The sequence below is a fragment of the Kogia breviceps genome, chromosome 14 (assembly GCF_026419965.1).
Source record: "Kogia breviceps isolate mKogBre1 chromosome 14, mKogBre1 haplotype 1, whole genome shotgun sequence".
Classification (NCBI taxonomy): domain Eukaryota; kingdom Metazoa; phylum Chordata; class Mammalia; order Artiodactyla; family Physeteridae; genus Kogia; species Kogia breviceps.
This window is the reverse complement of record NC_081323.1, coordinates 3,393,244-3,419,776: the sequence shown is the minus strand read 5'-3', so window position 1 is coordinate 3,419,776 and position 26,533 is coordinate 3,393,244. Positions and strand designations below refer to the sequence as shown.

At 53.8% G+C, this 26,533-nt stretch overlaps 1 protein-coding gene across 6 annotated transcripts in view; it reads left to right on the top strand.

Annotated features, from left to right (window-relative positions):
- Window positions 1-26,533, top strand: part of PHACTR3 (phosphatase and actin regulator 3) — a 229,521-nt gene that overhangs the window by 190,074 nt on the left and 12,914 nt on the right. For all 6 annotated transcript variants that reach the window (XM_067012631.1, XM_059036857.2, XM_067012632.1 and 3 more), the window contains one exon: window positions 2,010-2,163. In XM_067012631.1, the coding sequence (XP_066868732.1) occupies window positions 2,010-2,163 (154 nt within the window). The remainder of the gene's footprint in view (window positions 1-2,009; window positions 2,164-26,533) is intronic.

Genomic DNA, 26,533 nt, shown 5'->3' with positions numbered 1-26,533 from the left:
TCAGCGTCACGTCCTGCTCTGGGTCCCCTGCTCGTTAAGATTAATTCCATCAGTTGTGCAGAAGTGTCACTCAACTTCACGAAAAGCCCTCACTTCAAGCTGTTTGTCTGCAAGTTTCCCTTTTTGACTTTTAAGTAGCCAAACCTGTTAACCTCCTGATAGCTTGGGGAAGACCGACAGCCCAGGAGTTTTCCTCGTGGCCCTACTGGGTGCCATGTTGTGCTCTTAGGGCCTGGATGAATAAACAGAGGAGAATTACTCGCTCTTAGCACAGAGGTTTCCTGTGGAGTGAATTCTCATTACATCTAGAAATCTCTGATGAAAGGATCTTTTTCTCAGTTAAGAACAAATATGCTTAAAGTTTGTAATGACAAGCATGCTGAGACATTTGCAGGAGGCTTAAAGACATTCTTTATCAAAAGCTAAAAAGATGAAACCACATTCAGTGTAGTTTCATGGTTAGCATATTACAGTTGTCTAAAAATGGCAGTCCTTCTCGCCACCTATCAGACCTTTGACATTCACGAAGGATTTGTCCTGAGACCTTTGAGACTCCCTCAGTTCATAAATGCCAGTTTAGCTTTCAATTTCCCCCAGACCATGCAGTAGAGATCAACAGAAAAATGCCTGTGACTGCCTTAGGCTTTCATGATTCTCTAAATACAGGACTCTAGTCATGTATAAAGCTATTAAAACAAAATTGGGCTGGAGTCCTGGCTGAAATGGCTTTGGGGGTCATTATTTTTCTCTTCGTCTCTAATAAAACACACAGCAAACAAGTTCATATTAGAAACTCAAGCCTCGGTCAAGTCCAATTTTTTATATCTTACTTTATCCCAGACTTCTGTTAAACTATCACCTTATTAGACATTTCTTGCTCTGTATTCCTGTACCCCACAGTAGGAGTGGGCTTTCTTTGGGGAGCCATTATTCTTAAGAAATAAAGTTTCCCTCCACCTGTGGGGTTGACCTCACTGGATGATGGTCTGAGCCCCCGGGATTTAAACCCATGCCCTAGTAAAAGCGCAAACCCACACGCCACAAAACTGCCGTCTGCGCCGGGCTCCGGAGTTCCCTGCCTGTGATCAGCACGTGCGCTCGCCCGGGGGCGGGGAAGGACTCCGCCCTTCGTGCAGCCCCGTGCCGTCTCCTTTTCTGCCCCCTTTTCTGCTCCTCAGTACGTTTATCCGTCGTTCCTCGAGACCTTACACGCGCACCGATGTCACTCTGCTGCTTCTGGACGTGTGTAGAACTCAAAGTCAACGTCAGCCTTCTAGACCCTGAACCAGGCTCACTCAGCCGTGTTCCTTGATAACCTGCCGCGTCAACACTGTTCCAGGACCCAGGAGAACAGACTGTTGTCGAACTTAAGAGCGAGTGGGGGAGAAACTAGTGAACAAGAAAGAGCCCAGATAGGGCGGAGTTAATTGGGTGGGTGATGGTGATTGGAGGACCCATCGGGCCTCTTGGAGGGCAGGGCTCGAGGCCAGCGGCGTGATTCGGGAGGTGGCCGGCCCTGGACGGTCCAGGCAGAGCAGGGGGGTCGGCATGGGAAAGACGTGGTGCGGAGACCCTGAGTTGGGATCTTCCTGGAATGCAAGAGGACCCACGTGGCCACGGGCTCACAGGCAGAGGGGAGGGGTGGGTGACGGGGGCATGGGGCGACGGACCACCGTGGGTAAAGTAACTGTGATTTATGATCTGCACCCGGGCGCTTCTGAAAGAGAACGTGGTGCTGTTAGTAATCGCTCTGGGGCAAAGGGTGTCGATGGGGACTGTCTCTGGAGACCCTGGGCGCGTGAACGATCCCCCACCCGTGGAAGGCGCGGTTGTGTGTGGGCCTTCGTGGAGGGAGGTGCCCACCGTTCGCTGGAGGGTGTCACGGCTGCCAGACGTGCCCGCATGGCTCTGGTCCAGGTTCTTTCCCGCAGGAGGGTGGGAAGTGCTGGCTATACTGGCAGCCAGTGCCTCCCTGACACCACCCGCTTTCTCGTTGCCCCTTGTCTCAGGAACGCTGCCGAGGAAGTGCAAGAAGGAGCTCCTGGCAGTGAAACTGAGGAACCGGCCCAGCAAGCAGGAGCTGGAAGAGCGCAATATCTTCCCCAGGAGGACGGCTGAAGAGAGGCAGGAGATCCGGCAGCAGATCGAGATGAAACTCTCCAAGTAAGTGGCGCGTGGACACAGTGGGGGCAGCTCCCGGCCCTGCAGCCCAACCCCTCGGATGTGCCACCTTCCCCACAGTGCGCCGTCCTGGCTCCGAGCGCGCGCGCGGGGCAGGGTTGCCCAGCCTCTCCGCTGCCAGCGCTCAGGGCCAGATGGCTCTTCCCCGCGGGGGCCGCTGAGGAGGCACTGTCGGATGCTCGGCAGCCTCCCTGGCCGCTGCAGGCTGCACGCCCCTGTGACAACCGACACTGTCCCCAGCCGTGGCCCGATCCCGCCTGGGGGCCGCTCTTCCCTGTGGAGGAGCACGGGTGATGGAAGCCCAGCAAGGCCTATGGTGTGGACAAGCTCCGGGGGGCTGCCAGCCGCGGCGGGTCCTCAAAGTGCAGCAGCCATCGACGAGAGGGGGTAGGGAACGGAAAGCACCAAGGTGTGGGCTCAGAAGGGCACAGACAACTGATGGTTGCAAGGCAAGTTTAATAACAAAGCGTAGCCGTCTATATACCCCTAAAGCAGGGACTTTGCATAGTCATTGTAAAGCAGGGACTTTGCATAAACATTGTTCTATAGAACTCGTCTTTCATCTCGGCTCAGTTGCCACCAGGTCCGCATCAGTGGTTTATCACTTGTTCCACAAAGGCACCAACTTCCCCTCCAGGGTTGCTTTTCCTAGCTTTAGGGAACAACCAGGGACTCTCATTATCTGAGCAGGTCCCTGGAACGATCTGGCCAAAGGCCATCTCCTTTTTTACGTTCAAACCATAAAGTCCAGGATGCAGACCAAGGAGAGTACAGTCGGGCCCTGAGGCTTATGAGGGTCTTAATGGCGCCTTCCTCAGAGGGCAATGCTCGCCACAGTCTGGGGCGCCCCCCGCCCTCTGGAGGAGCGAGGGCCGGAAGCAGGGTCTCCCGAACTCGGGGCTCCTTGTGTCTGGGGCCGGATGACTCTGACGGGGCCGTCCTGTGCACTGTAGGACATTTAGCAGCATCCCTGGCCTCTACCCTGGAGATGCTCACAGCCCCTCACCCTGCCCCCCATGGTGACAACCAAAAGTGTCGCCAGTTACTGCCAAGTGTCCCCTGAGGGATGGAGCCATCCCCCAGCCGAGGACCCCTGATCGGAAGGTCGCCCTGGACTTCTTCTCCAGGTGGTGTCTCCTCTGCCCGAGGCTCAGGGCTCTGCGTTCCGGGTGGACGGGCCCTTGTTTCCCTGCCGGGGAGCTTGGGCCGCTGTGTTGCCACCCTCCGAAATCCTTTGGGTTTTTGAGAGCAGAGGGCAATGATTGTGAGGGGGTGAAGCCCAGTGCCCAGATGCTGTGATTCTGTGGGCCTCATTTTTCTTACCTATAAAATGGGGATGATACCAGCTGCGGGATCACGGTGGAGGAGGGGTGGGCTCAGCATGGCGCACATTTCTGCAGGCAGCAGGGGTTCCCAGCTGGAGTCCTGAGGCTTGGAATCACATAGCCCTGCTCTGTGCTGACGTGCTGGGGGACCTTGGACCAGCGGCCTTACGTCCCCAGGTCTTGGTTTTCTCGTCTATAAAGTGGGGTGCTGATGTTCTCAAGGTCATTGTGAATTTGGGGGGAGATCCCGTAAGGAAGGCGTATGGCCGAGCCCTGGCACAAAGTAGGTGCTCAGTAAGTCGGCGCTCACCATGGCTGGGTGGGGCCTGGGGGCCGGATCCTCAGCCCCTCCACCTGCATCGGCTGTGAGCCCAGACTAGGGAGAAGCTTTTTAAAATACAGCTTGATGAGCCCCACGCCGACCTGAGCAGTCTCTGGGCTGAGAGGGGGATTTTAATGAATTCCCTGATATTAACGGGTTGAGGGGGCCTCTCCAGGTTGGACGTTCTTAGCCTGATTGCAGTGAGATTGTCAACCCATCACGCACTTATCACTCTGTGTCTGGTCATATTCAGCAAAGGCTTATTTTACTCAAATTAGGGGCAGGCGGGCGCCGTGGCTGTTGCTAGAGATACAGTTGTGGGTAATGAGGGAGAGAGCTCCCCTGAGCTCCATATTCCCCGAGAGCATCCTCAGACCTCTTCCTGTGTGGCCGGTACCCACTCTGGGGCTTTGTACAGGCCAGATGGGTGCTCAGTAAATGCATATGGGTGGGAAGGAAGGAGGGGTGGAACCGCGGGTGCATCGATCTCATGGCCAAGGGGATATGCTGGCAGATCAAGCTTGGTGTCCTTGTTGCATATCTCATGGATGGGGTCTGCACCATCGCAGGAGGCGTGGTTTCCTCTCCTTTCTAATGAGATTGAACTTTGTTTTCAGTGTTTATTAGCTGTCTGTTTCTTTTCCGTTCCTTTCATGTACATTACCTGCAGTTTTCTTTATCTTAATGATTTGAGGATTTTACTCTGGAAATTGCAGCTTCCAATCTTTTCCAGGACTGTGAATTACACCTCTTCTCCCTCTTCAGGACTGGTATTGTCCTTTTGTTCGTGCTTTCCTTTGATATGCGAAAGTTTTTTATTCTTAAAGTTTATCAGATTATCGATCATATACTTCAGGTGTCAGCAGACTTCTTCTGTGAAGAGTCAGATACTGAATATTTCTGGCTCTGTGGATCCTACTGTGTCTGCTGTGGCCACACGGCTCTGTCATCACACTCACGCATGGCCAATGCGTGGTGAGTGAATGCGGCTACATGCCATGCAACTTTATGTACAAACATAAACAGCAGCCCACGGGGCAAAGTTTCCTGGGCCCTGATATACTTTATGGTCCATATTATTTTGTGCCATGTTTTAAAACATCCTTCCCTGCCCGAAAGTCAAAAAAAATGCTGGTTACACGTATTATTTTTGCAGTTGTCATCTAATTATGCCAAGCGATAATGGTTTTCTATTTGCTAAACAAACCAACTTCTCTTTCAAGATAGAATATTAAGTGAATTAAAGAAAAAAAATAGTAAACATTGTAGTGTATGTGATTCGAGGATAACAAAATGGTCGTGATGGTGCTTGGCTTAAGAGAACTCTGGGGACCCCACTCCTGTCTCCCAGTGCAGACGGAAGGTGGGAAATGGTGGGGTGCTGGGAAACCTCAAAGGACCCCAGACACAGGCCCTGGACTGTTCCTCACGGAATCTATAACCCATTTTAAACCTTGGATTAGAACATAGTAACTCCTTGGACGTTTGTCACCATGTTTAAAAACGGAAAAGCGACCCCAGGGTTGGACACGAAGAGAGCGTGGTTGAGACGTCACATCCCGGGGGGCAGACGTAGCCTTCCCGGCCCGCCCAGTTTGGTTCCCCTGCAGAAATGGTTTAACTGGATCCTTTGTCTCTGTTTTGCCTCCTGTCAGAGATTCTTCTGCCATCACTCGCTGAATAATTCAGCCTCTGGTTGCTGTGGCAACGTGCCATTCGCTGTATCCTGACGTGCAGTCGGTGTTTCCGTATTGTGTATTTTTAAAAATTTCCAGACCCTTACTCTCTTATCTTTTGGGCGCTCCTAGGGCTTTTCTGGATGAAGTGGTCACGGTCTCCCCTGACTCTGTGTGCTGGCTCTGGGGATTTGCATGAAGTCGGAGTCAGCTTGGGAGTAAAGGGGGAGTAAAGCCCTGTGATCATGGTCACGCCTTTCTCTATGGGAGCCCAGCTCACCTTTATGGCGTGTGTAAACAAATCCGCAGAGTATTACGGACCCACAGCTCCCGGGCCTCACGCAGTGGGCATGTTCTAGAAATTACTGTCTTGCTTCAGTTGGGTCGTGTGCACGCCATTTAAGGACGCCCGACAGCTTTCTCTTTTATTATTATTATTAGATAAGCTTCAGGTGTCCAGCATTGTAATTGGACATCTGTATACACTACAAAGTGATCATGTGACAACTTTCCCTTTTAAGTGCAGACCCCGTACAGTATGTTTTGCTTCCTTCCCCTCATTTCATTTAATCTTTACAGGAACCGATAAAGTAGGTGTTATCATCATCGCCATTTTACAGATGAGAAAACTGAGGCTTGATGAGAGAGGTTAAGGAACTTGCCCAGGGTCACACAGCTCAGAGGAGGCAGGCTGGGAGTCAGGCGATGGGTGGTCCCTCAGAACCCCCAGGCCTGGGGGGCAGGGGAAGCAGAGCTCTGGGGGCCTGGCTTATCTAAGTCTCTGCTTTGTGTTTTCTCATGCTGGTGTGGCTTCCATCAGGGGACATTCAGGCCTCCAGCCAATGCCCTGGGCTTCTGTGCAAAACGCTCCATGCCTGTGTCGGCGGGAGCCGGAGGGCGTGCAGCTATTCCCCCGCCCCACCCCCGGAACAGTGCGGCTAGCGAACAGAGACGCTCGGCCGACCTCGGGCTTTGGGGAAACGTAGACAAGTAGGTTCAAACCCCGGGCTTTCCGTCACAGCGGTGTGGGTTCGGGCCAGCACGGCCTTCTCTGAATCTCGCCCTGGTTTGTAAATTCAGCACCGTGGCTGCCCCTTCCTCCTGGGGCCCCTTTTGAAGTTTAGTCCCTGGACTAAAGACAGGTGGGAGTGCATCCCTGCGGGAGGCGCTCAGGGGGGCGGGGCTGCTGCTGTTTGATCCTGGCTGGATGTACTTGGGCTGGTTGTCACCTGGGCAGGGCCAGGGTAGGGAGCTGCTGTAGAAGCGGCGCCTGGAGGGCCAAGGTCTGCTGGCGTAGTTGTTCATGTCAGTACATAGCTGTTCTCGTCCGTGGCGGTGGTGTTTTTTGCCCGGCAGGCACCTCTGGAGTGCCGCACGACCGTCTGTTAAGTCTCCCTTGGGGCACACTCTGCTGTGGGACCGCGTGTGAGAAGCTGATTAACGCTCGTGTCCTCCAGGAGCTGGTAGTTAGCACGTTAACACAGGCGTTAAATGCACGTGCATTACATGACCCTCCAGCCGGTCCCTTTGTACGTTTTGTTCTCCCACGTCCAGAACACGCTGCCGCCACTCAGGCCTCCGGAAAACAAATTCCCAGGAAAAAGTGTTCTGTGCTGTTGCTCCCTTGCTCCGTGCTTGCCTTGAAATCGGTGGAATTTTAAGGAGGAGAATGGATGCTTTTAAGGATGGAGATGGAGATTGGCACTCCTATAATCAGCGCTGTGAACCGAGCGTTAGCCGTGGTACTTTCTTTCTGCTGAAGGTGTCAGGAAAGCTGGGGCACGGTGCAGGGTCTCAGTTCTGTGGACACAGGGTTTAGAAAATACAGAAACCTTACTTTTTCCGGGCTGAGCAGGAAAAAAATGGCTTAATTTTAGTGGCTGCAAAGGAAGCTGCTCCTTTGGGAAGTGTTGAGGCATCATCGCAGCGGGTCGGGGATTGCATAATAACAGATGTTGATAAATATTTGCTGCTTTTCCTCTTCCCGACCTGCAGTGCCAGGTGGGAGCCCAGCTTCTCCTGGGTGACTTGAATCCTGCCCCAGAGGCACCATCTAAGGAGGGACAGAAAAGTGTGGTTATTAATCACGGTTGTTGCTACCATGTATTCAGTGTCTTCTGTGTACCAGCTTCCTGCGAAGCGTTTCATGCGTATTACCTCCTTGGAGCCTTGCGAGAGCTCTCTGCGGTAGGTGCTATTAATGGTCCTATTTTTCAGATGAGGATAACTGGCTCAGAACAGTGCAGTCATTTGCCTGTGCTCACACAGTGGGAAATACGGGGTGCAGGGGTAATTGGTCACCCAGTCCACGCCAGTTCCAACATCAGTGCATCCATCCAAATCACCAGGGAGCTTTGTGAAAGCACAGATTCCCAGGCCCAACCCCAAATCTCTTGAACAGGAATCTGTACTTTAACAGAGACCTTCTTCTAAGTGTCACTGCTGCCTTAGGCTGCACCGTGTCCCCTTCCTTGTCACCCTTGGAAGACCATTCTTGGAGGCCTCAGGATCAAAATAAGCTGTACTTCTGTGTAACAGCTGTCTATTAGTATCTTAAGGAGAATGCACATTTTGTAGTTAACTGTGTTTGCCTTTTTGCCTTGGCCACCAGGAAGCTCAGAGCCAAGTACGCAGATACCTGTCACAAGTGTGTTGTATCGTTTGGGTTGTGTGTCTGTGTTTGATCTTTTGTTGTATGGCCTTTGTCTTAATTTCCTCAACTCTTTTTTTTTTTGGAAGGAAGGAGTCTCACATTTATTGATCATACTGTGTTCTAACCCTTTCACTTATGTTACATTTTTTTCATGGTTACAAGAAACCTAAGATATAGGCATTACAACAGGCTCTTGCCATTTGATGATTCAACGTTGGAGCTTTTGCCTGTTTGCCAGTAACTCCAAACAGGTAGGAGTTGAAATTTTTCTAAAGCATTCACGTGAAACTGTTGCCCACGTGGAGGCTGAGGTCGTGGAGGGAGTGATTGTGAGTGAGACAGGGTTATTGGTGAGCAACTCTATTTCAGTTTGAGTTTGCTTTTGTCACCTCTCTTTCTGCCTGCTGTACTTCTCCAGAAGTGCTTCAGTAGTTTCCTTTCTTTTAAATTGAAGTATAGATGATTTACAATATTGCATTAGTTTTAGGTGTACAGCGTAGTGGTTCTGCAATTTTGAGATTATACTCCATTATAGGTTATTACAAGATAATGGGTATAATTCCCTGTGCTATACAGTATATCTTTGCTTCTTATCTATTTTATGTATAGTAATTTGTATCTGTTAATCTCATACCCCGAATTTGTCCCTCCCCCTTTTCCTCTCCCCTTTGGTAACCACAAGTTTGTTTTCTACATCTGTGAGTCTGTTTCTGTTTTGTATACATATTCATTTGTATTATTTTTTGGATTCATATATACGTGATATCATATAGTAGTTGTCTTTCTCTGTCTGACTCATTTCACTAAGGATAATATTCTCTAGGTCCATCCATGTTGCTGCAAATGGCAGTTTTTCATTCTTTTTTATGGCTGCTTAATATTCCATGTGTGTATATGTACATATACCTTAAGCCAGTTGTCTGTTGATGGACACTCAGGTTGTTTCCATGACCTGGCTATTGTAAATAGCGCTGCTGTGAACATTGGGGTGCACGTATCTTTTCAAAGTAGTGTTTTCGTTTCTTTCGGATTTATACCCAGGAGTGGAATTGCCGGTCATGTGATAGTTCTATTTTTAAGTTTTTAAGGAACCTCCACACTGTTCTTCACAGTGGCTGCACCAATTTACATTCCCACCAACAGTGAAGGAGGGTTCCCTTTTCTTCACACCCTCTCCAGCATTTGTTATACATAGACTCTTTGATGATGGCCATTCTGACTGATGTGAGGTGATACCTCACTGTAATTTGGATTTGCATTTCTCTAATGATTGGTGATGTGGAGCATCTTTTCACGTGCCTCTTGGCCATCTGTATGTCTTCTTTGGAGAAATGTCTAGTTAGGTCTTCTGCCCATTTTTTCTACTGGATTGTTTGTTTTTTTGATATTGAATTGTCCGAGCTGTTTGTAGATTTTGGAGATTAACCTCTTGTCAGTCACATCATTTGCAAATATTTTCTCCCATTCGGTAGGCTGTCTTTTTGTTTTATTGATGGTTTCCTTTGCTGTGCAAACACTTTTAAGTTTAATTAGGTCCCATCTGTTTATTTTTGCATTTATTTCTTTTGCCAAGAAAATAAGGCTGCAATTTATGTCAGAGTGTTCTGCCTATGTTCTCTCCTAGGAGTTTTATGGTTTCAGGTCTTCCATTTAGGTCTTTAAACCATTTTGAGTTTATTTTTATATGTGGTGTGAGGGAATGTTCTAAGCTCATTGATTTACACGTGGCTGCCCAGTTTTCCAGCACCACTTACTGAAAAGACTGTCTTTTCTCCATTGTATACCCTTGCCTCCTTTGTCATAGATTAATTGACCGTAGGTGTGTGGGTTTATTTCTGGGCTCTCTCTTCTGTTCCATTCATCCATATGTCTGTTTTTCATGCCAGTAGCACTCTGTTTGATTACCATAGCTTTGTAGTATAGTCTGAAGTCTGGGAGGGTTGTGCCTCCTGCTTTGTCCTTTTTTCCTCAGGATTGCTTTAATTTGGTCAACTCTTAATTTTATCTCTAGGGGGTATATTTTTCTATACATGATTTCAAACCCATTTCTCAATTTTAACTATAAAAATATAAGTAAAAATACATATTTTTTATGGAGGCCCTCTTAGCATGCATAAGATTTTGCCATCTAACATCGTGTCAGAAGGGTTTTCCATTCTTTTACATAGGATTCAAATGTTCATTTTTAATAGTGGTCTAGTGTGTTAAGGAGGGGACAGACCTACCATCTTTGCTTTTCCCTCCCACAATCAACAGACTTCTAGTTTGCCTCAAAATCTTTACTTTTAAAGTAAAACTACATGTAATGCTTATTTTCACACATCAGTGTTCTTTTTTCTTTTTATGGATTATTTTACATGAGCAACATTTCCAGAAATGATAAAAGAGGAGGAGGAAAATGCATTGAATTAGATGATGTCATCATTCAAGAATGAAAACCAGTTGTCAGCAGAACCCAGCAGATCAGTGGGTAACAGCCTGGAATTTGTGGTTCAGGAGGGAGGGAGCAAAATTTCTTAACAAATACATGAAAATAATTCAGCTTCACTAGTAACTACAGACATTAAAAAATTCATAGCAACAAAGAACCTTTCATCCCCAATTAAAATGACAATAAAACTTTAAAATATTATTTTTTTAATATTTTAAGTTATATTTTACGAATGTAAATACTGATAATGATCTAAGAATATCCCACCCTAGTGAGGTGATGGTTTCCATGCCATCCACTGCTGGCAGCCACGTGACTTGAAAATAACTGGGCAGGTGAAGAGCCAGGATGACAATTTGCACATTTTAACCGAACGCTCTGCTTCCGGGAGTTTATATTCAGGGATTTAGAAGGAGAAGAAGCATATGCTGTGATGGTTAGTTTTAGTCCCAGAGGACTTTGTGTCTGCGGGGGCCCCCCTTAGTGTCTCTGGGGACAGAGGGTCAGGACACAGTGTGACAGCCGAGAATCTCCATCCTCCAGATGTGCTGCAGGTGGGGCAGGTCTGTTTCAGGTCCTGCGGACGTTACACGCTGTGACGTGGGGACTGTGTTCTGCAGAAGCTGTCGTTCAGGCTTCGAAGGGGCCAGCCGGGGGTGGGCTTGGTCTCAGGGGGCCTTCGTTCCGCTGTGAACTTGTACCCAAACCTGTGCGGATGATAGCTCTCACTTCCACTGAAGTGTCCTTTGGTAAACTTCAGGCAAGTGGAGGGGGGAGAGCCAGCTTCTGACCCAGGTTTCATGACAACATGAGCAGCAGCGAATGGGACAGATTGGCCCTGACAGCAGGCTGGGCACCGAGCTGCTTGCGTCTCTAGCCGGACCGCCGTGCTGGGCAGGAGCGGTCCTCCCTGCTGGGTCCCAGTGTCTGTGGTGGAGCAGCCAGGCTGTGGGTTCCAGAGCCCCGCCCCGGGAGCATCTCATCTTCCACAGAAGCACAGAGAGCAGGTGACGCACTACGGTTCAATCCACTTCCTGGTACATCGGAACTAACGCGTGAGTAACATCCGCATCTTCCGCTGGTCCTTTGCCTGCTTCAGCGTCGGCAGCGCTGGAACCTTCCCTCTGTGTTCCATGCGGTGTGGGGTCCTGTACACGTGCCACGGCATCAGCCCCTAGTAGACCCTCCGATGCCCACGCTGCAGTCTCACCTCGGATGCAGGACGTGGCACTCCTAGGTCAGGGCCTGGTGCGGCCACTCCCGACTTGTATAATAGCAGCTGTTACTGCCGAACCTGAAGTTCCTTGCAGATTTTGCCTCCTACCCCTCGGCATATGCGCGGTTGCCGTGACGTGTAAGAGGGTGTTGTAAATGACTTACGGGGGAGGTCGAGACCGCGGGAGCAGGCCTGCTTTCTCTTGCTGCATTGCATCGCACGCGCTTGCATGTCTCCTGGGGCGCAGAAACCCCGGCACAAACCTCGGGTCCCAGCAGAGCGCAGGGGCTGGGTGCTGGGGAGCAGAGGTGGAAAGACAGGCTCAGAGGTGCATCACGTCTAATAAAATATGTGCAAAACGGACGTATGAATCAGCCATGGAAGCGGAGGGTCTAGGAGGGAGCGAGGAATCCGGCAGGAGGGAGGAAGAGTTGGAGTGCAGGCATCAGAGAGGGGGTGACGTGGCGCGCGGTCTTGAGGGCTCGACACGTGTCAGCCCGCGTGACAGCTGGAGCGCAAGGATGTCCCAGGCAGAGAGCAGCCGCAAGGAGGTCCCGCGGCCTGAACCCGCATCGCCCTCTGGAGGACGTGGTGTGGCTGTGAAGGGCTGGGGCGAGCGGGGGCAGGGCGGAGGCTGCAGGGCTGCAGGGCCAGGTGGTGGGCACCCTCCTAGCTCCTGGTCCGCGCGCGGCTGCCTCCGGTCCCTCCCGGAGGGACCGCCCTTGATGTCGCCCATTCTCCATCGCATCATCCCGTTCTCTTCACCGCACTTACTGCTGTCTGAACCTCCCCTTTATTCCTTTCTTTGCCTCTTTGGGGTCTGCCTCCCCGCTAGAACACTGGCATCCTGCCTCTGCTGTTGGCCCGGGGTGCCCCTGACACACCGAGCAGCCGCTCCGTAAATTGGTGTAAACGGCGAACAGAGGCGCCTGGCCTTTCCTGAGAAGCAGTGAGGGTCCCCTGAGGGCGCACGAGCAGGGGCGTGGCAGGGCGAGGGCACGTCTGAGGTCCCCTCCGCCTCCACGTGTGCGGCGGTGTCGGGCTGGGGGGCCTGACGGGGGCACGTGACGCCGGCCTTGCGAGAGCCAAGATGGACGTCATCACGCGGCGAAGGCGCCGCGGGGCGTGGGTGGCTGCGGGGGGGCGGGGGCAGGAGCCCGGTGAGGGCTTGAGGAGGTGGCGGGGACGGGGAGGGGCTGACGCTCTGCGCCGGGGCAGGGCTACCGGAAGGAGGGAGGGAGGTGCTTGAGCAAGGCTCGAGCCCACGTTTGGGCACAGAGCTGGCGTGTCGCTGGCGTCGTTGGCAGGGGTTTGACCCACGAGCGGGAGCGTGGACGGCATGGGGGAGCGTCCACTGGCGCTTTGGAAGTAACCGGGTTGCAAGTTACGAGCAGCAGCAGCTGAAGGTCAAAGTCCCTGAAGGACCAGTAAGGAGTTTTCCAGGGTCTTGCGTTTCCTTTGATCATGGGTGCGTTTCCTACCACCGTGTGTTCCCTCCAACCTCACATCAGGGTGACAGGGAGAGCAGGTGGCCAGCCGTTTTCCCCTGGGGACAGAAGGGCGTCCTGTGTGTCAGGTTGAATAAGCCCCGCCCATCTGTGGAAACAGTGGCATTAAATGCAATCCAAGGGCAGTGGGGGTTCTTGAAAGCCACTTGTCTTCCTTCTGTAAGCCTGCAGGGCTTGAGCCATGGGACGTCGCTGAGGAATTGGGGGATTTCGGTTGGCACTTCCGGGGCAAGGTGCTTCTGTTTGGGTGAAAGAGGACAAGGGGCGACTGAGTCCTTCCTCACATTGCTGGGGAGGGGCCGGGCCAGGGCTGCAGCCTGGGGGGCCCAGCGGGATGGACGTAGGAGGCCTCCGGGTGAAGGAGGCTGCTCATTAATGAGCCGCCGTCCACGAGGAGAGCACAAGATGTTCTTCCAGCTCGACTGCACGGCGGGAAACCTCAGAGGGTTGAACTTGGCGTCCTGGTACACGAAAGGCCGGCCGTTCGTCGGCTCGGTCTCTGAAGCGGCTGGTGGGACAGCTTCCAAAGGGATTTGCAGGCGATAGAGGAAGGAAGGTAGATGCGTAATGAGGAGACTAGCAGTTCATTAAGCCCAAGAGAATCCTTGAGCAGAAAACTAATAGCTGGGCCTCTCCAGCAGGAGGAAGTACAGCTGCGGTGGGAAGGATGGGGTTTAGGCCTAATGTGTACAGTGTACAGCGAACCCCGAATCTGCAAAGCAGGTGATTAGGCTGCAGGTCCTCAGGCCCCTGGGGAGGGACGCCCCCAAACTCCCCCGTCACCATCCCTGGAAGGTTGGTGGACGACGAAGTTGACCCCGAAGCTTCCTGAGCGCTTTCAGGGGGAGAGAAGAGACACTGTCCTGGGGGGGGAATGACTCTGGAGTGGGGAGGTCAGACTGTCCTCCTAGCTCATTTCGCAGGACGGGAGTCACACGCCCAAAGGCGCCCTCTGTGAGTGACGGGCCAGGGGCAGTGCTGTGGCAGGTTGGGAAACGTGTGTCCTTGCTGCAGGGGGCACCTGCCCCTCAGCAACTGTGGGTGTCAGCCTGGGAATGCCACATCAGTGTGGGCAGAATTTTCCGAGAGAAACTGGAAATATTTATTCCGATGTAAAATTTCCTTTCTTTCAGTGTTGGGGGCCAACTCACATTTTTTAAAAAAGCAAGTATAGACCCCATAAAACACATTTGTGGGCTGTATTTGGCCTGAGGGGGTCACCCGTTTGCCACCTGTGATATGATGTCACTTGTTTTATGAGAAGCTGGTTCTTGTTTGCACTGAGCATGGGGGATTTTGACTGTTGAATTAACGTAGGGAAAACAGTGGGTCAGAATCTGAATTGAAGGTCAGCAATAGAAGCATTAAGACCAGAGACCGTGACCACCGATGTCCTGTGCAGCTCGGACAGATCTTTTCTTCCCAACTGGCAGGGGAGGGGCCGCTCTGGAAGAGCTTGTGTACACACCGCCCCCACGGCTCTAATCTTGATCGGAGGAAGCATCTCTGTGCGGTGGTGAAAGCCTGGGCCCTGGGCAGGATGTCTTGGTTCCCGTCCCGGCTCTGCTGTGTCCCACAGGCAGGCGACCTCCCCGGCACGTGCCTCACTTGTCCTCTTGTGTCAAATGGGGGTAATTAAAACAGAGCCCATCTCCTAGGGATGCGGAAAGGATGCAGAGACAGGACACATAAAAAGCCTAGACTTCTGTATGGCAGGGGGGAAGCACCAGGGAATAAAACAAATAAATATGGGGATAGGGAATTTTAATAGTGTGAGACATAATTTCCATACCATGCAATGCACCCTTTCAAAGTGCGCAGTCTAGTGCTTCTAGTATATCCGTGGAGTTGTGTGTCCATCACCACAATCAAGTTTAGGACATTTTCATCCCCCCAAAGGAACCCTCACCCCTTAGCCATATCTCCAATCCCTAGAACAGTACCTGGGCCGTGTGGGCACTTAGTACTTTTTCAGTTATGGTCGCAGGGGTTGAGGGAGGTATGTATGGAGACCCATTACCACAATTAGTGTCACCATCCTGTTCTTCGTCTGTGTCTTTACCAGCTTTTTATCCTCTTCCTCAGCATCTTCATCACCTTGTTTATCTTCATCATCACCACCGTCATTTTCATCAATGTCTTATCCATCTTTTTCTCCTTCATCTACATCAGGTTTCTTCATCTACATCATCAGGTATCTTCTTCTACATCATCAGGTTTCTTCATCTACATCATCAGGTATCTTCATCTACATCATCAGGTATCTTCATCTACATCATCAGGTTTCTTCATCTACATCAGGTTTCTTTATCTACATCAGGTTCTTCATCTACATCATCAGGTTTCATCTACATCATCAGGTTTCTTCATCTACATCATCAGGTATCTTCATCTACATCATCAGGTATCTTCATCTACATCAGGTATCTTCATCTACATCATTGGGTATCTTCATCTACATCATCAGGTATCTTCATCTACATCAGGTATCTTCTACATCAGGTATCTTCATCTACATCATCAGGTATCTTCATCTACATCAAGTTTCTTCATCTACATCAAGTTTCTTCATCTACATCAGGTATCGTCTTCTACATCAGGTTTCTTCATCTGCATCATCAGGTTTCTTCATCTACATCAGGTTTCTTCATCTACATCAGGTTTCTTCATCTACATCATCAGGTATCATCATCATTTTTGTCTTTTTCATCTTCTTCACCATCATCTTTAGCAACATCTTCACACACATCTTTATCGTCATCCTCAACATCTTCATTGTCCGTCTCTGATACATAGGAAGCACTTAGGAAACAGTGGCTCTCGACCTCCTTGAGGTCCAGGGACCCCATTTCCAGGAGAATGAAGCCCACATCTGAAGCCAGGTTGGGAACTTCAGGCTGACTCCTGCCTGGAGAGAAAGGGAGCCTTGAAAGTGGTGGAAGGTCAAGGGTGGGCGGGGCCAGGACCTCTCAGTTCCTGCAGGTCCAGCTCAGGACCAACCCAGTGCAGTGGCTGTTTGGGATGCTGATCTCGAGGTAGCAGCCACCCCTCGGCTGAGATGTGCAGGGCCCGGGTCTCTGCAACCCTCTTAAGAGGATTTTGAGATCCCAGGAGCAAAAACTCTTTGTGTTTAGCAATTTCTCTGCTTTTCTTCCTTTTTTGGTGAAGCAGATTTTCTTGACTCACTTCCCCAGCGCTCCAGGGAATCTCGGGCATGTTCCTGGGGCTTTCAGTCTCCCTCTGTTTAGAAACCTCAGGGGACACGGAGGTCAGGTCTGTTCTGTCCAGATAAACCCTCCCAGGCCCTTAGCCTGGTACCGCCTCCCTGCTCCGCTGCTGTGGGGAGGGGCCTGCCGTGACTAGTACGTAGCCTCCAAGGTGAAGAGGAAGCCTGGGATTAACGAGGCACTTTCAAGGATTTGTTGCAAAATACAAAAGGGAGTCATGGGGCAGGCCTGGAAGCAGGCCCTGTGGGGTGTTGGGGGAAGGGCAAGACGCGACCCCTGCCCTGGAGGGAGGGGTGCGATGGTCCTGGGAGGCCGAGGCCGGCACAGTCCCGGCCGAGCGGTGGCTGCAAAGTCACGCGTGTTCTGCTTTTAGATGGAAGTAGCTAAGCAATAGAAAAACGGCACTCCCAAGTCGGGAAACATTTGACTAAATCTACACCTCGGAGGACGCACATATGAGTCTCGGTCTTTGTTAGAACGCATGACATTCAAGGAAAAAGAACCAGCATCTGGGGCTGGGTGGCGCTTGCAGGTGGGGCTCAGCCCCCCTTGGTCCTATCAGCTCATGGCACCTGAGTCCTCCCGTGGGGTCAGCTGCTCTTGTTTTCCTTGGTTGCTTGGGAGTCTGTCAAGGAAAGTACAGCATGTTCTATAAGAAAATGCAAAACAGCCTCAACCCCCCTTCAGGATCAATAACAACACGAATCCCGTACCCAGGGGAGCAGGTAGACTGGCAGTTTAGAGCTCACGTGGCTGCGAGGTGCGGACTGAGGCACCCAGGCTAATCACTCTCCACCTGTCCGAGCCTGTGAAATGGGCGTGTGACACCTGCCTGCTTTACCCAGAGTCAGAGCTTATCCTGTGTGAGCTGTAGTCATAGTAGTAATAGTGCAATGGTAGCTTGCTAACATTTATTAAATGTGCGTCGTGTGCCAGGGACTGTGCCTTGCCAGCATTCACCGAAGCCTAAGATGTAAATGCTATTATTAGCTGTCTTTCATAGCTAAGGAAATGGTGGTTCAGAGAGGTTAGGTAAGATGTTCAGTCACACAGCTAGTATGTCATGGAGCTGAGATTTGGCCCAGTCAGGCTGGTTCTGGACACTAGGCCTGGAGGCACCCTGCTTCGTGGAATGGTTGCAGACAGCCAGGCCTGGCATGGTTGTTCCACAGTCACTGAGGGTCCAGGCTTCCTTCTATCAATATCTTTCTGCTCAGTTATCCTCACACTGGCACTTACCCTCTATGGTCCAAGATGGCTGCAGGGGCACCAGACATCACATTCAAGTCTCAAAGGTGCATAGATCCTAGCTGAGTCAGCTCTTCAAAAAGACTCTTTCTAGAGGCTTTTCGGCACACCTTTCCCTACAGCTCCTTTGTAGAACCTCTTCATGTGGCTATGCTTAGCTGGAAAAGAAGCTTCCCTGAATAGAATCAGCTTTCTGGTGCTATGTGAGAAGGGAGAATGGAGGTTGTGTAGGAAGCTAGCGGTCTCTGCTACAGTGGGTGTTTAGATTAATTGTGTTGAGATAGACTGAACGGTGGAAGGAAGGAGCAAACAGGTGGACAAGTGAACGGCAAACCTTGTGTGTGTGAGGTAACAGTGATTTCTGAAGCAGTCTGGTGCAGGGAGTCTGTGTGGAAGCCCCTGTGGGCTCTGGGCAATTTGTAAATGCCTCGTGTTCCCCACCGTCTAGAGGTGGGGGCCCAGGGATTGAGGCAAGTGGCCGGAAGCTGAGGGGGAGGGGCACTCCGAGGGGCCCCTGTGGGGGGTGTGGCCAGATACCGCTGTCCCTTCCTCAGCGATACCCCCCCGTGACATTGCAGTTTGAGGGCAGACACTTCCTGGGCAACCTCTGTGTGCCCCCCTCAGCACAGGGCCCTGGGGATGGAGGAGAGAACAGAAGGGATGCAGGGGCTGCCTTCAGGACACAGGGTGGGGAGGGAGGTCGAGGGAGAGAGGGTGAGATGCCTGTGGACACAGGAAGTAGCGCGCGCGGTCACAGGGCGCTGTCGGGGTCCTACGTCCCGCCCTACCAGGCAGTTACTAACCTCCCCTCTCCGGGCTGGTGAGGCCGATACTTCTTAGTAGTGCTGCTGAAGGTCGGTGTCCTGTAGAAGCTGCCTGGTGTGTAGGGTGGTGCTTTTTCCTGTTTTAAAGTCAAGTGAAGTTGCTCTTCTCTTGGCCTTGGTATTTTCTCACCCAGTATTTGCTTGTTTACTGCAGCCTTGCTGAGCCCCTGCCCTGGGCCTCAGGCGCCGTACTAACCTGCCTTCGGCTCCCAGACTTGCTGGGGAGGGGAGCTAGGAACCAGGAGATGCGGCCCGGCGGATGAATGAGCCTCTTGGAGAAGGAGGAGCTGGGCGCCCTCCAAGACCCGGGAGAGCTTCCCCAGGAAGGGGAGGAGGGAGGGGAGGGGCAGGGCCTGGTACCGACAGGTGCCCCATAAACATTTGTGGACCAGGGACCACAGTGGTCCTAACGCCAAGGGCAGGCAGTGGGGAGCATTGTGTATTTTACTTTAATTTTCCAAATCTGAATAAGGGACTGATATCCGTGGTGAAACTTCAGTAGCACATCTCACTCCCACCCCATCTCTGCCCAGAGGCTGCCGCTGTCCGTGGGCTGTTTGGAAACCCTTGGAGGCGGGTTTTACACGAGCAGTAATAACCATGATGGTGACCAGCCTCCTCTGTACTGAGTGGACAACCCCCCCTGCACGGGACTGAGCCATCCTCGGGAGGAGATCACAGGCCCGGGAGGGAGAGGGCAGAGCCCCCGACTCCACACTCAACACGGGTGATTCATCCCACAGCCGGTTGGAAGAAATTCTAAATGTGACTTGTTCATGCTCGAAACACTTAATTTTAACGTAAGTCATTCAGAGGTGCATTTATTCGGACGGCATCAGAGACTTCTCGTTGCAGAAGGATCTACAATTAGCGTTCTTTCTCGTGTGAGAGGCACGTCGGATGCATCGTCTACAATTTCTAGTGCCGACTTCTCTGCAGAGGAGTGAGAATTAAAGACGCCGGGAAGCAGAGGTCTCCCAGAGATGGAAAAACCCATCGTTCACTCATTCGTCTCCCATACTTGCCCGCAACGGCGGTTTCAACATCCTGCCTCTACTGACTTCAAAGTAGCCAAGTCGGTTCTCATAGAAACAATATTTTCTTTTTCCATCCATATTGCGTCATTTAATCGATGTGCATAAAGTCTGATTAAATCACCTAATTACAGAAACGAGTTCACCTGGTTCGCACAGGTTAGCGAACAAGGAGACCAGTTCCGGACAGGGGCCCAGCTCTCTGTGGGAACGGCCTGCACGGGGCCGGGGCTGCTCGCCACGCGTGCTCAGCGGGGTCTGCTTTTCCAGAAGGACTGAGAGTGTCGGTTAACCCGGCTTCAGATAAGTGGAGGTAACTCGAGAGAGAGCTGCTCCCGTAGCACCATCATCCTCGTTTGTGGAGAATGGAGGCTGTGTCTGTGAGACCCAGAGGCCCAGCACCAGTGGGAGGTGTATATTAAGTGGTTTCTGGCAGGACATTGCAGACGGCATCTGTGGGGCAGAGGCAGTCGGGAAGGGCCGGAACTTCCGGGCACGGACCGAGGCTGCTCTCTACAGGCAGAATTTCCTCTTTGCCAGGGAGCCCCAGCCCTGCCCCTAACACCCTTCCACTGATTGGACCAGGCCCACCAGACCATCTAGGACAGGCTCCCTTAGTTCAAGTCAACTGATTATGGACGTTGAATCACATCTACAAAACACCTCCACCGTGGCACCTAGGTGAGTGATGGACTGCAGAACTGCGGATGGGGCCTTGCCAGGTGGACTCCACCACTTGACGGCCCCGGGGCCAAAGGCAGCAAGAGGTTTGTGAGCAGGTGGGGGACCCCAGAGCTGATTTGTGGAGACGTTAGAATTCACACCAAGGCTGGGCTTGGAGCCCAGTTTTACTTTCATGCTCCAGAGTCCAGCCAGGTGGGCTTCCAGGGAGGGGACCCATCGAGAAGCGCCTGTGTTTCCCACACCTGCCTGGAGCTCTGTTGCCAGCGGACCACAGTGTCTCCAGCCAGCCTCTAAACGGACGCCAGAGCTCTGCCCTGAATTCTGCTGTCATGCACCGTGTCCTTAGGAACTCTCCAGAAAACATCCGCTTAGACCTGAACTGTTGGGTCGAAGAATAAATACTTGCATTTGTAATCTTGGTAGATACCAAAATATCATCATCAGAGCTCACCTGAAGAGCACGCTCTGAGGCCCGGGGTTGGAGGTGAAGGATGGGCCCCCCTCATCCAGCTGGAGGTCTTCCTGGAGGAGGTGAGATGTCTGCCTGAGAGCACAGGGTTTAGGTCGGCTGTTCTGTGGCCCCTGGCAAACCTGGCGAGGTTTCGTGGGCTGTCACTGTGACGGGCCAGGCCAGGGGGTCGTGCGGCCCGCAGGCGAGGGCACTTCCTGAGCAAGGAAGACTCCCCACCACCCCACTTGACCTTCAGTGTCCCGCGGATGCTTGGAGGGTCCAAAGCTGTTAGAATGAGCTGAGCCTGCAACCTGGGTGTGCGGTGGACCCACACAGGGAGACCTGGCAGTTTCGTCACAGTTTTCCTGAACACAAGTGTCTTGGAAATTGATGGAAATGGACACAGCTGGTTCCATTCAGAACTTTACCAAGAATTGCTCATTTCGGGAACTGGCTGCTCGGTGGTGCCATCACCGTGGGTGTGTGAGCGATCAGTACAGAGCCCAGTCTCTGCGTTCGTAGCTGCTGCTGTTGTCGTGGTGGTGGGTTTGCGTAGGTGCCTTCACATCACGTGACGTGTTCACGTTGAGCACGTATGGATTGAATGTACGTTATTTGATTAAAACTTGCCTCCCCTTCCTCCTCCTGTGTGTTACAGCCGGACATCACACTGACTTTTAAAAAGGACTCATGTCGGGGGGGTTGGGGTAAAGGGGACGCGACAGAATGCTTGTCATAAAGGGGGTATAGGGTCTAATGGGGTTGGGGACCCTGAGTGAGGAGAAGGGTGCCTGTGCCGAGGGAGACGTGAGCAGCTCGGTGTGGGAGTCACCGGGCGCAGGGGCTGGGGAGGGTCCCCGCAGACTCGCTGGCCTCGTGGGGCTTGGACTTGGTCCCGAGTGCAGTGGGACCCCAGGTTTGAGGTCTTGGTGAGAGTGGGGGTCATGTTTCAGAAAGGCCAGCCCGCGGCTGTGGGAGGCATGGAGTGAGGGGGGTGGACGTATGAGGTGTCGGTGCTGGAAGCGTGTGGACTCGCAGATTGCTGGGGGCTGGGAGCAGAGGGTGGCTCGGGGTCTGGCGCGAGCGCGTGCACCACAGCAGGTGCCAGCCTCGGACGCAGGGACACTGGACCGTAAGCAAGCACGAGGAGGTGGGGTCGGATGCCAGGCCAGCCGGAGTGCCTGGCGCACAAAATGCCGTGACGGGGACCTGTGGCCAGCGCCTCGCCAGGCCGGCCCCTAACAGGCCGATACTTCGTCCTCGCAGGGTAACTGCAGGAACAGAGGAGACTAAGGTTTGGGGGACGCTGCTGTTCCCCAGCGTGGACAGTTCCGCCCCTCAGAGCCTGCAGCCCGGCTCTGGTCTCTGTGTGGCCTCGTCTCCGTGTCACCTCCTGGGGAGGCTCCCCTCCCCGGCCCTCTCTCCCCGGCCTGCCTACGTGTCCCTGGTGGTCCCCACACCCTGACAGCGCCCGTGGGAACAGAGGAGCCTGCGCCTCTGGGGAACCCCGTCGCAGGCGGGGACTCCGGTGTTCCTGGGTGACTCAGGGCTGGCAGTGGAGCAGGAGCGGTGCTCCCAGGAAGGAGCTCCCAAAATAGCCGGCGTCCCCGTGGGCGGAGAGCTGTCCGTTCTGCAGCCGCGGCTTCTCTCCCCAGGAAGGCGTGCTGCCTCGTTTGGCGGGATTGCGTCTGGGTTCTTGCCCGCCGCTGAGGTGACTTTAGGCGTTTCCTCGAGCCCCGCGGGGAGGCGGTGGCGATTCGGGGCGCGTGCAGTGCGCGGGGGGCAGTCCTGGCCGGCGGGGGCATGACCCGCAGCCCCTGGAGCCGTGCCGGGTGCGAGGTCCCACGAGGGTGTGTGATGGACGATTCCGACACGGCCACTGACCATGGCCGGGCCTGCTGCGTGTCAGGCACCTGGCCTGGGGCTTCTGGGCCATTTCACTTACCCCATAGCCACCCCGGCAGGCGGTACTGTCATCATCCCCTGTGGGAGAGGGGCCGGGAGCCCAGAGGGCGTCACCGGCCCCTGCACGGAGGCTGCGTGGCGGCCCTGGGCCTGAGCTGGCGGATGGGAGGCAGGTGTGCCTGGAAAGAGGTCTCACTGTGTGTTCATCCTCCCCAAGGAGGAAGGCCAGCGGCTGGGCGCTCCCGTGGGGCGCTCAGCCGGGGCCACTTGTCCGCGGCGGGCCGCAGAGCTGAAGTTTGGACCTGCTGTCCTTGGAGCCACGTCCTTGGACATGGGGGGCGGTTCCCAGGGCCTGGCCCCCTCAGGACCCTGGTCCCACAGGTGACCCAGATGGAGAGCCCGCAGGGGAGCGAGGCCACTGGGAGGGGAGCCATGGGGGCGATGAGGAGTCAGCTGCTGTGCTCCAGCTGTGCTGCCAGGGGTGGGGAGGGCCGGGTGGGGGGGTCTGGAGTAACCAGCTCTCCCAGATATCAAGCGAAGCTGCAAAACTGATTTTTTAGAGTGAAAACTCCTAGTCGATTAATAGTTGCTTCATATTTGCATTTTAAAAAATATTGGATGAGCCGAAAGTGCAGCTGCTGGCTGAATTTGGACCGTGGTGCCCTGATGGGTCAGGCGGCCAGGCGGTCCCGCACCCCAGGGGTCAGGGAGGTTGCCAGCGGGGTGGAGATGGCAGCTCTGTTGGCTGAAGCTGGAGAAGACCTGGGCCCACCACACCCGGGCAGCAGTGTAGATGCTGATCATTGTAATAATACCCGCGCCTGCTCGTGTGCCGGCTCCTCTGTGTCTCAGTATTCCCGACCCCCTCGGCACCCCTGGGTTCCCTGGGGCAGGTGAGAGCCAGGGGATTGGAGGCTCAGGTCGGGGGGCACTAGTCCCTGTCACCCCACCGCAGAGGGGTGGAGCTGGGGCTTGAATTGAGACTCTGCCTGTGTCCTGCCCCGGTGCTGGTCTGGGGGATGTAAGTTTGCAGCCTAAGGGACGTGGATGGTATAACCACGTCACTTATTCTCCTGAAACCCACTCCGGGCACCCTGGTCACCGGCTGTCAGTGGCCTCGGGGCTCCCCTCCCTCCACCCGTTCTCCCCCATTCCTCCCTGTTCGTGCGTCACCTGCTCACTGACCGGCTGTCCTCAGGTGGGTTTCCCATATTCACGGCACAGGGTCAGGTGCAGAGTTCGGCCTTCACCGCAGACCTATTCAGAGGAGATGCCGGAGGGCCGGGGAGCCCCTATGGGGGCCCTCACAGCCACACTGCACACAGACCCGCAGCTGCCATGCCCCCCACCCTGTCCTGTCCCAGGTGGCCTGTACGTTTGCCTCCTACTCAAGTCCCCAGGGCCTGTCCAGTGCGCTCCTGGCCCCCCGGCATGCTCCCCTCTCCTGTGCGAACAGGCGTGGCGAAGGGAACGGCGCCGGGGGTAGGGCAGGTTCTCTCCTGGTTTCTTTTCTTGGTGTCGCTCCCACGCCCACGCAGCGCTGTAATTGGCCGCCACATTCCTGCTTTCTCAGCTGGGAGAGTCAGAAATAGACTGTGGCTTCCCCAGTTCCAGGCGGCACCTGCTCATCGCCCACAGCGGCAGCTTCTGAATAAGGAGGGAGAGGCCGTGGGTGGAGCCGGGGAATCCCTCAGGGTGCTGACCTCACCCCTCCTGAGGCCCCGCCCCTCCTGAGGCCCCGCCCCTCCCGAGGCCCCGCCCCTCCCGAGGCCCCGCCCCTTCACCCCCAAAGCCCTGCCACCTTGGGGCTGTCTCCGCACGTCCTAGAGAGCCCCTTGCTGCTGAGGTGCCAAAGCAAGGATGCTGTGGCAGCGTCCCTCCTGGGCCACACTAAGCACACGCCTCGGAGAGGGAGAGGAGCCAGCGTTCATTCATTTGTGCCTTGCTCAGGCCACTTGTGTTTGCCTGTGCCAGACTCTGGGGTCTACGCGGGGAATAAGACCTGGTCTTGTTGGTTCCTCCGAGCGCCAGTGGTCTCATCTGTAAAGTGGGCGCGATCGTGTTGTCTGCCCCTGATAATTACGGTTGTCGCCACTCCCGCTTTGGGAAGCCCCAGCCCACGTGGAGAGTGGCGCTGAGTCTCGGGCAGCAAATGGGCGGAATATTGTGTTTAACATGTGCTTAGTCCAACGTGTATTAATTTGGAATTTGCAGTGTTCTTAGTCTAGAGCCAATACCTCCCCTTGTCTTGAACAGTCCGCAGGCCCTCAGCCACTCACGGGCCTGTGGCGCCTGTGCTTCCCATCTGATGGGGCTCCCCCTGAGCAGCTCCATGTCTCCCGGGGGCAGGTTCTTCTCTGTCCTTCTTTGGAAAGCAGTCCAGAAGTGCTTCCGAAGGTACATCCAGTTCTGGCACGCCCATGCCCCATCCTGCCCTGCCTGCTTCACACCCTACAGTGCCTTCTGGGAATAAGTCCAGACCTCACCAAGGGCTGCAGGTTGGGTGGGTCCTGCCCCGTGGATGCACACACACCCCCACTCAGTCCAAAGGGCACTGCAGGAGTCCTTCTGATCTCAGGATCTTTGCACGTGCTGTGCTCGTCCCTCCCGTCCTGGCCTAGCGATCCCCACTTATCCTGATCTCAGATCTCAAGTCAAGCATCACCTTCTCAGGCAGCGCCTCTGTCCAGGTGGGCCCACCTACTCTAGGCTTTCATAGTACTGTCGGTTCTTCCTCCTAGCGCTGGTCACCACGCAGAAATGCCTGGTTGTTTGTGTGATAATGGGCTGAATGTCTGTGCCCCCTGGAGCCTGTGCTCCTGAGGGCAGGGCTGGGTCTAACTTCTCACCACCACATCCCAGGGCTAGGCGTGTCTTATAGGCTCACTAAACATCTGACACGGAAGGTCAGGTTAACTCAAGGTAGAAGTTCTCAGTCTCATGAAGTGGGGTGTTGGGTACAGGTAGGGGAGAGTCTAGATGGGGGCTCTCGATCTGCAGCACCACCCTTCCGCCTGTGACTGGGGTCCCACAGGGAGGGGATCAGGCAGGTGGTGCTACCCAGGGCCCTGGGCCCTCTCATCCAGCCGTGGGCTCCTGGACTCCCTCTGGGTAGAGGGGCAGGTTGGTGAGAACCCACTAGGCTGCACGTTGCTCACAGCTGTGTACCTGCAGGGCTGCGTCCACCCAGCGGACTACCCCTTCTGGACCATTCGGAGGTGCCCTGTGGGCCCGCTGTGGCCTCACCCTGGCAGCATCCAGGAGGTGCCTAGCAGCCAGCTGGAGACCTGCCTTCCCCCCTTGGGCCAGTGGCGGAGGTTTTGGTGCTGAGATGTCCACACTTTCTGAGAACTCAGTCCATGTTCAGCTGACAACCCACAGGCTGGGTTTTCTCCAGACAGTTCTTGAGAAACCATTGTCCTGAGCAAGCACAGTAACAGGTGCATTTGTGCATTTTCTCATTCAATTCTCTCACCTCTGTGAAGGTCTGTTATTAGTCCTCATTTTGGAAGAGAACAGGGCTCCAGGAAGAAAAAGCCTCTGTCGGGGCAAAGTGAGTAGAGTTTTGGGGGTACTTTTCAGGTTTGAAGAGATGGGTGACCTCATCCTCAGCTGTCCCTGTGGGCATCCTGGCTGGTCAGCTGGAAGCCACTAAGCACCAGGCTCTGCACGCCTTGCGGATTCTCCACAACTCTGCCAAAAGTTTCCTCTTCCAGGAAGTCTGCCTTGATCACTCCTCTCTGCCCTCCCCAAGCCCAGCACATGAGCAGTTAGGAGACACTGTCTAGAAATGTGATCTTCCCAAGGCTGGCTCCTTCTCTTCCTGCGGTCTCTGTGGAAATGGATCT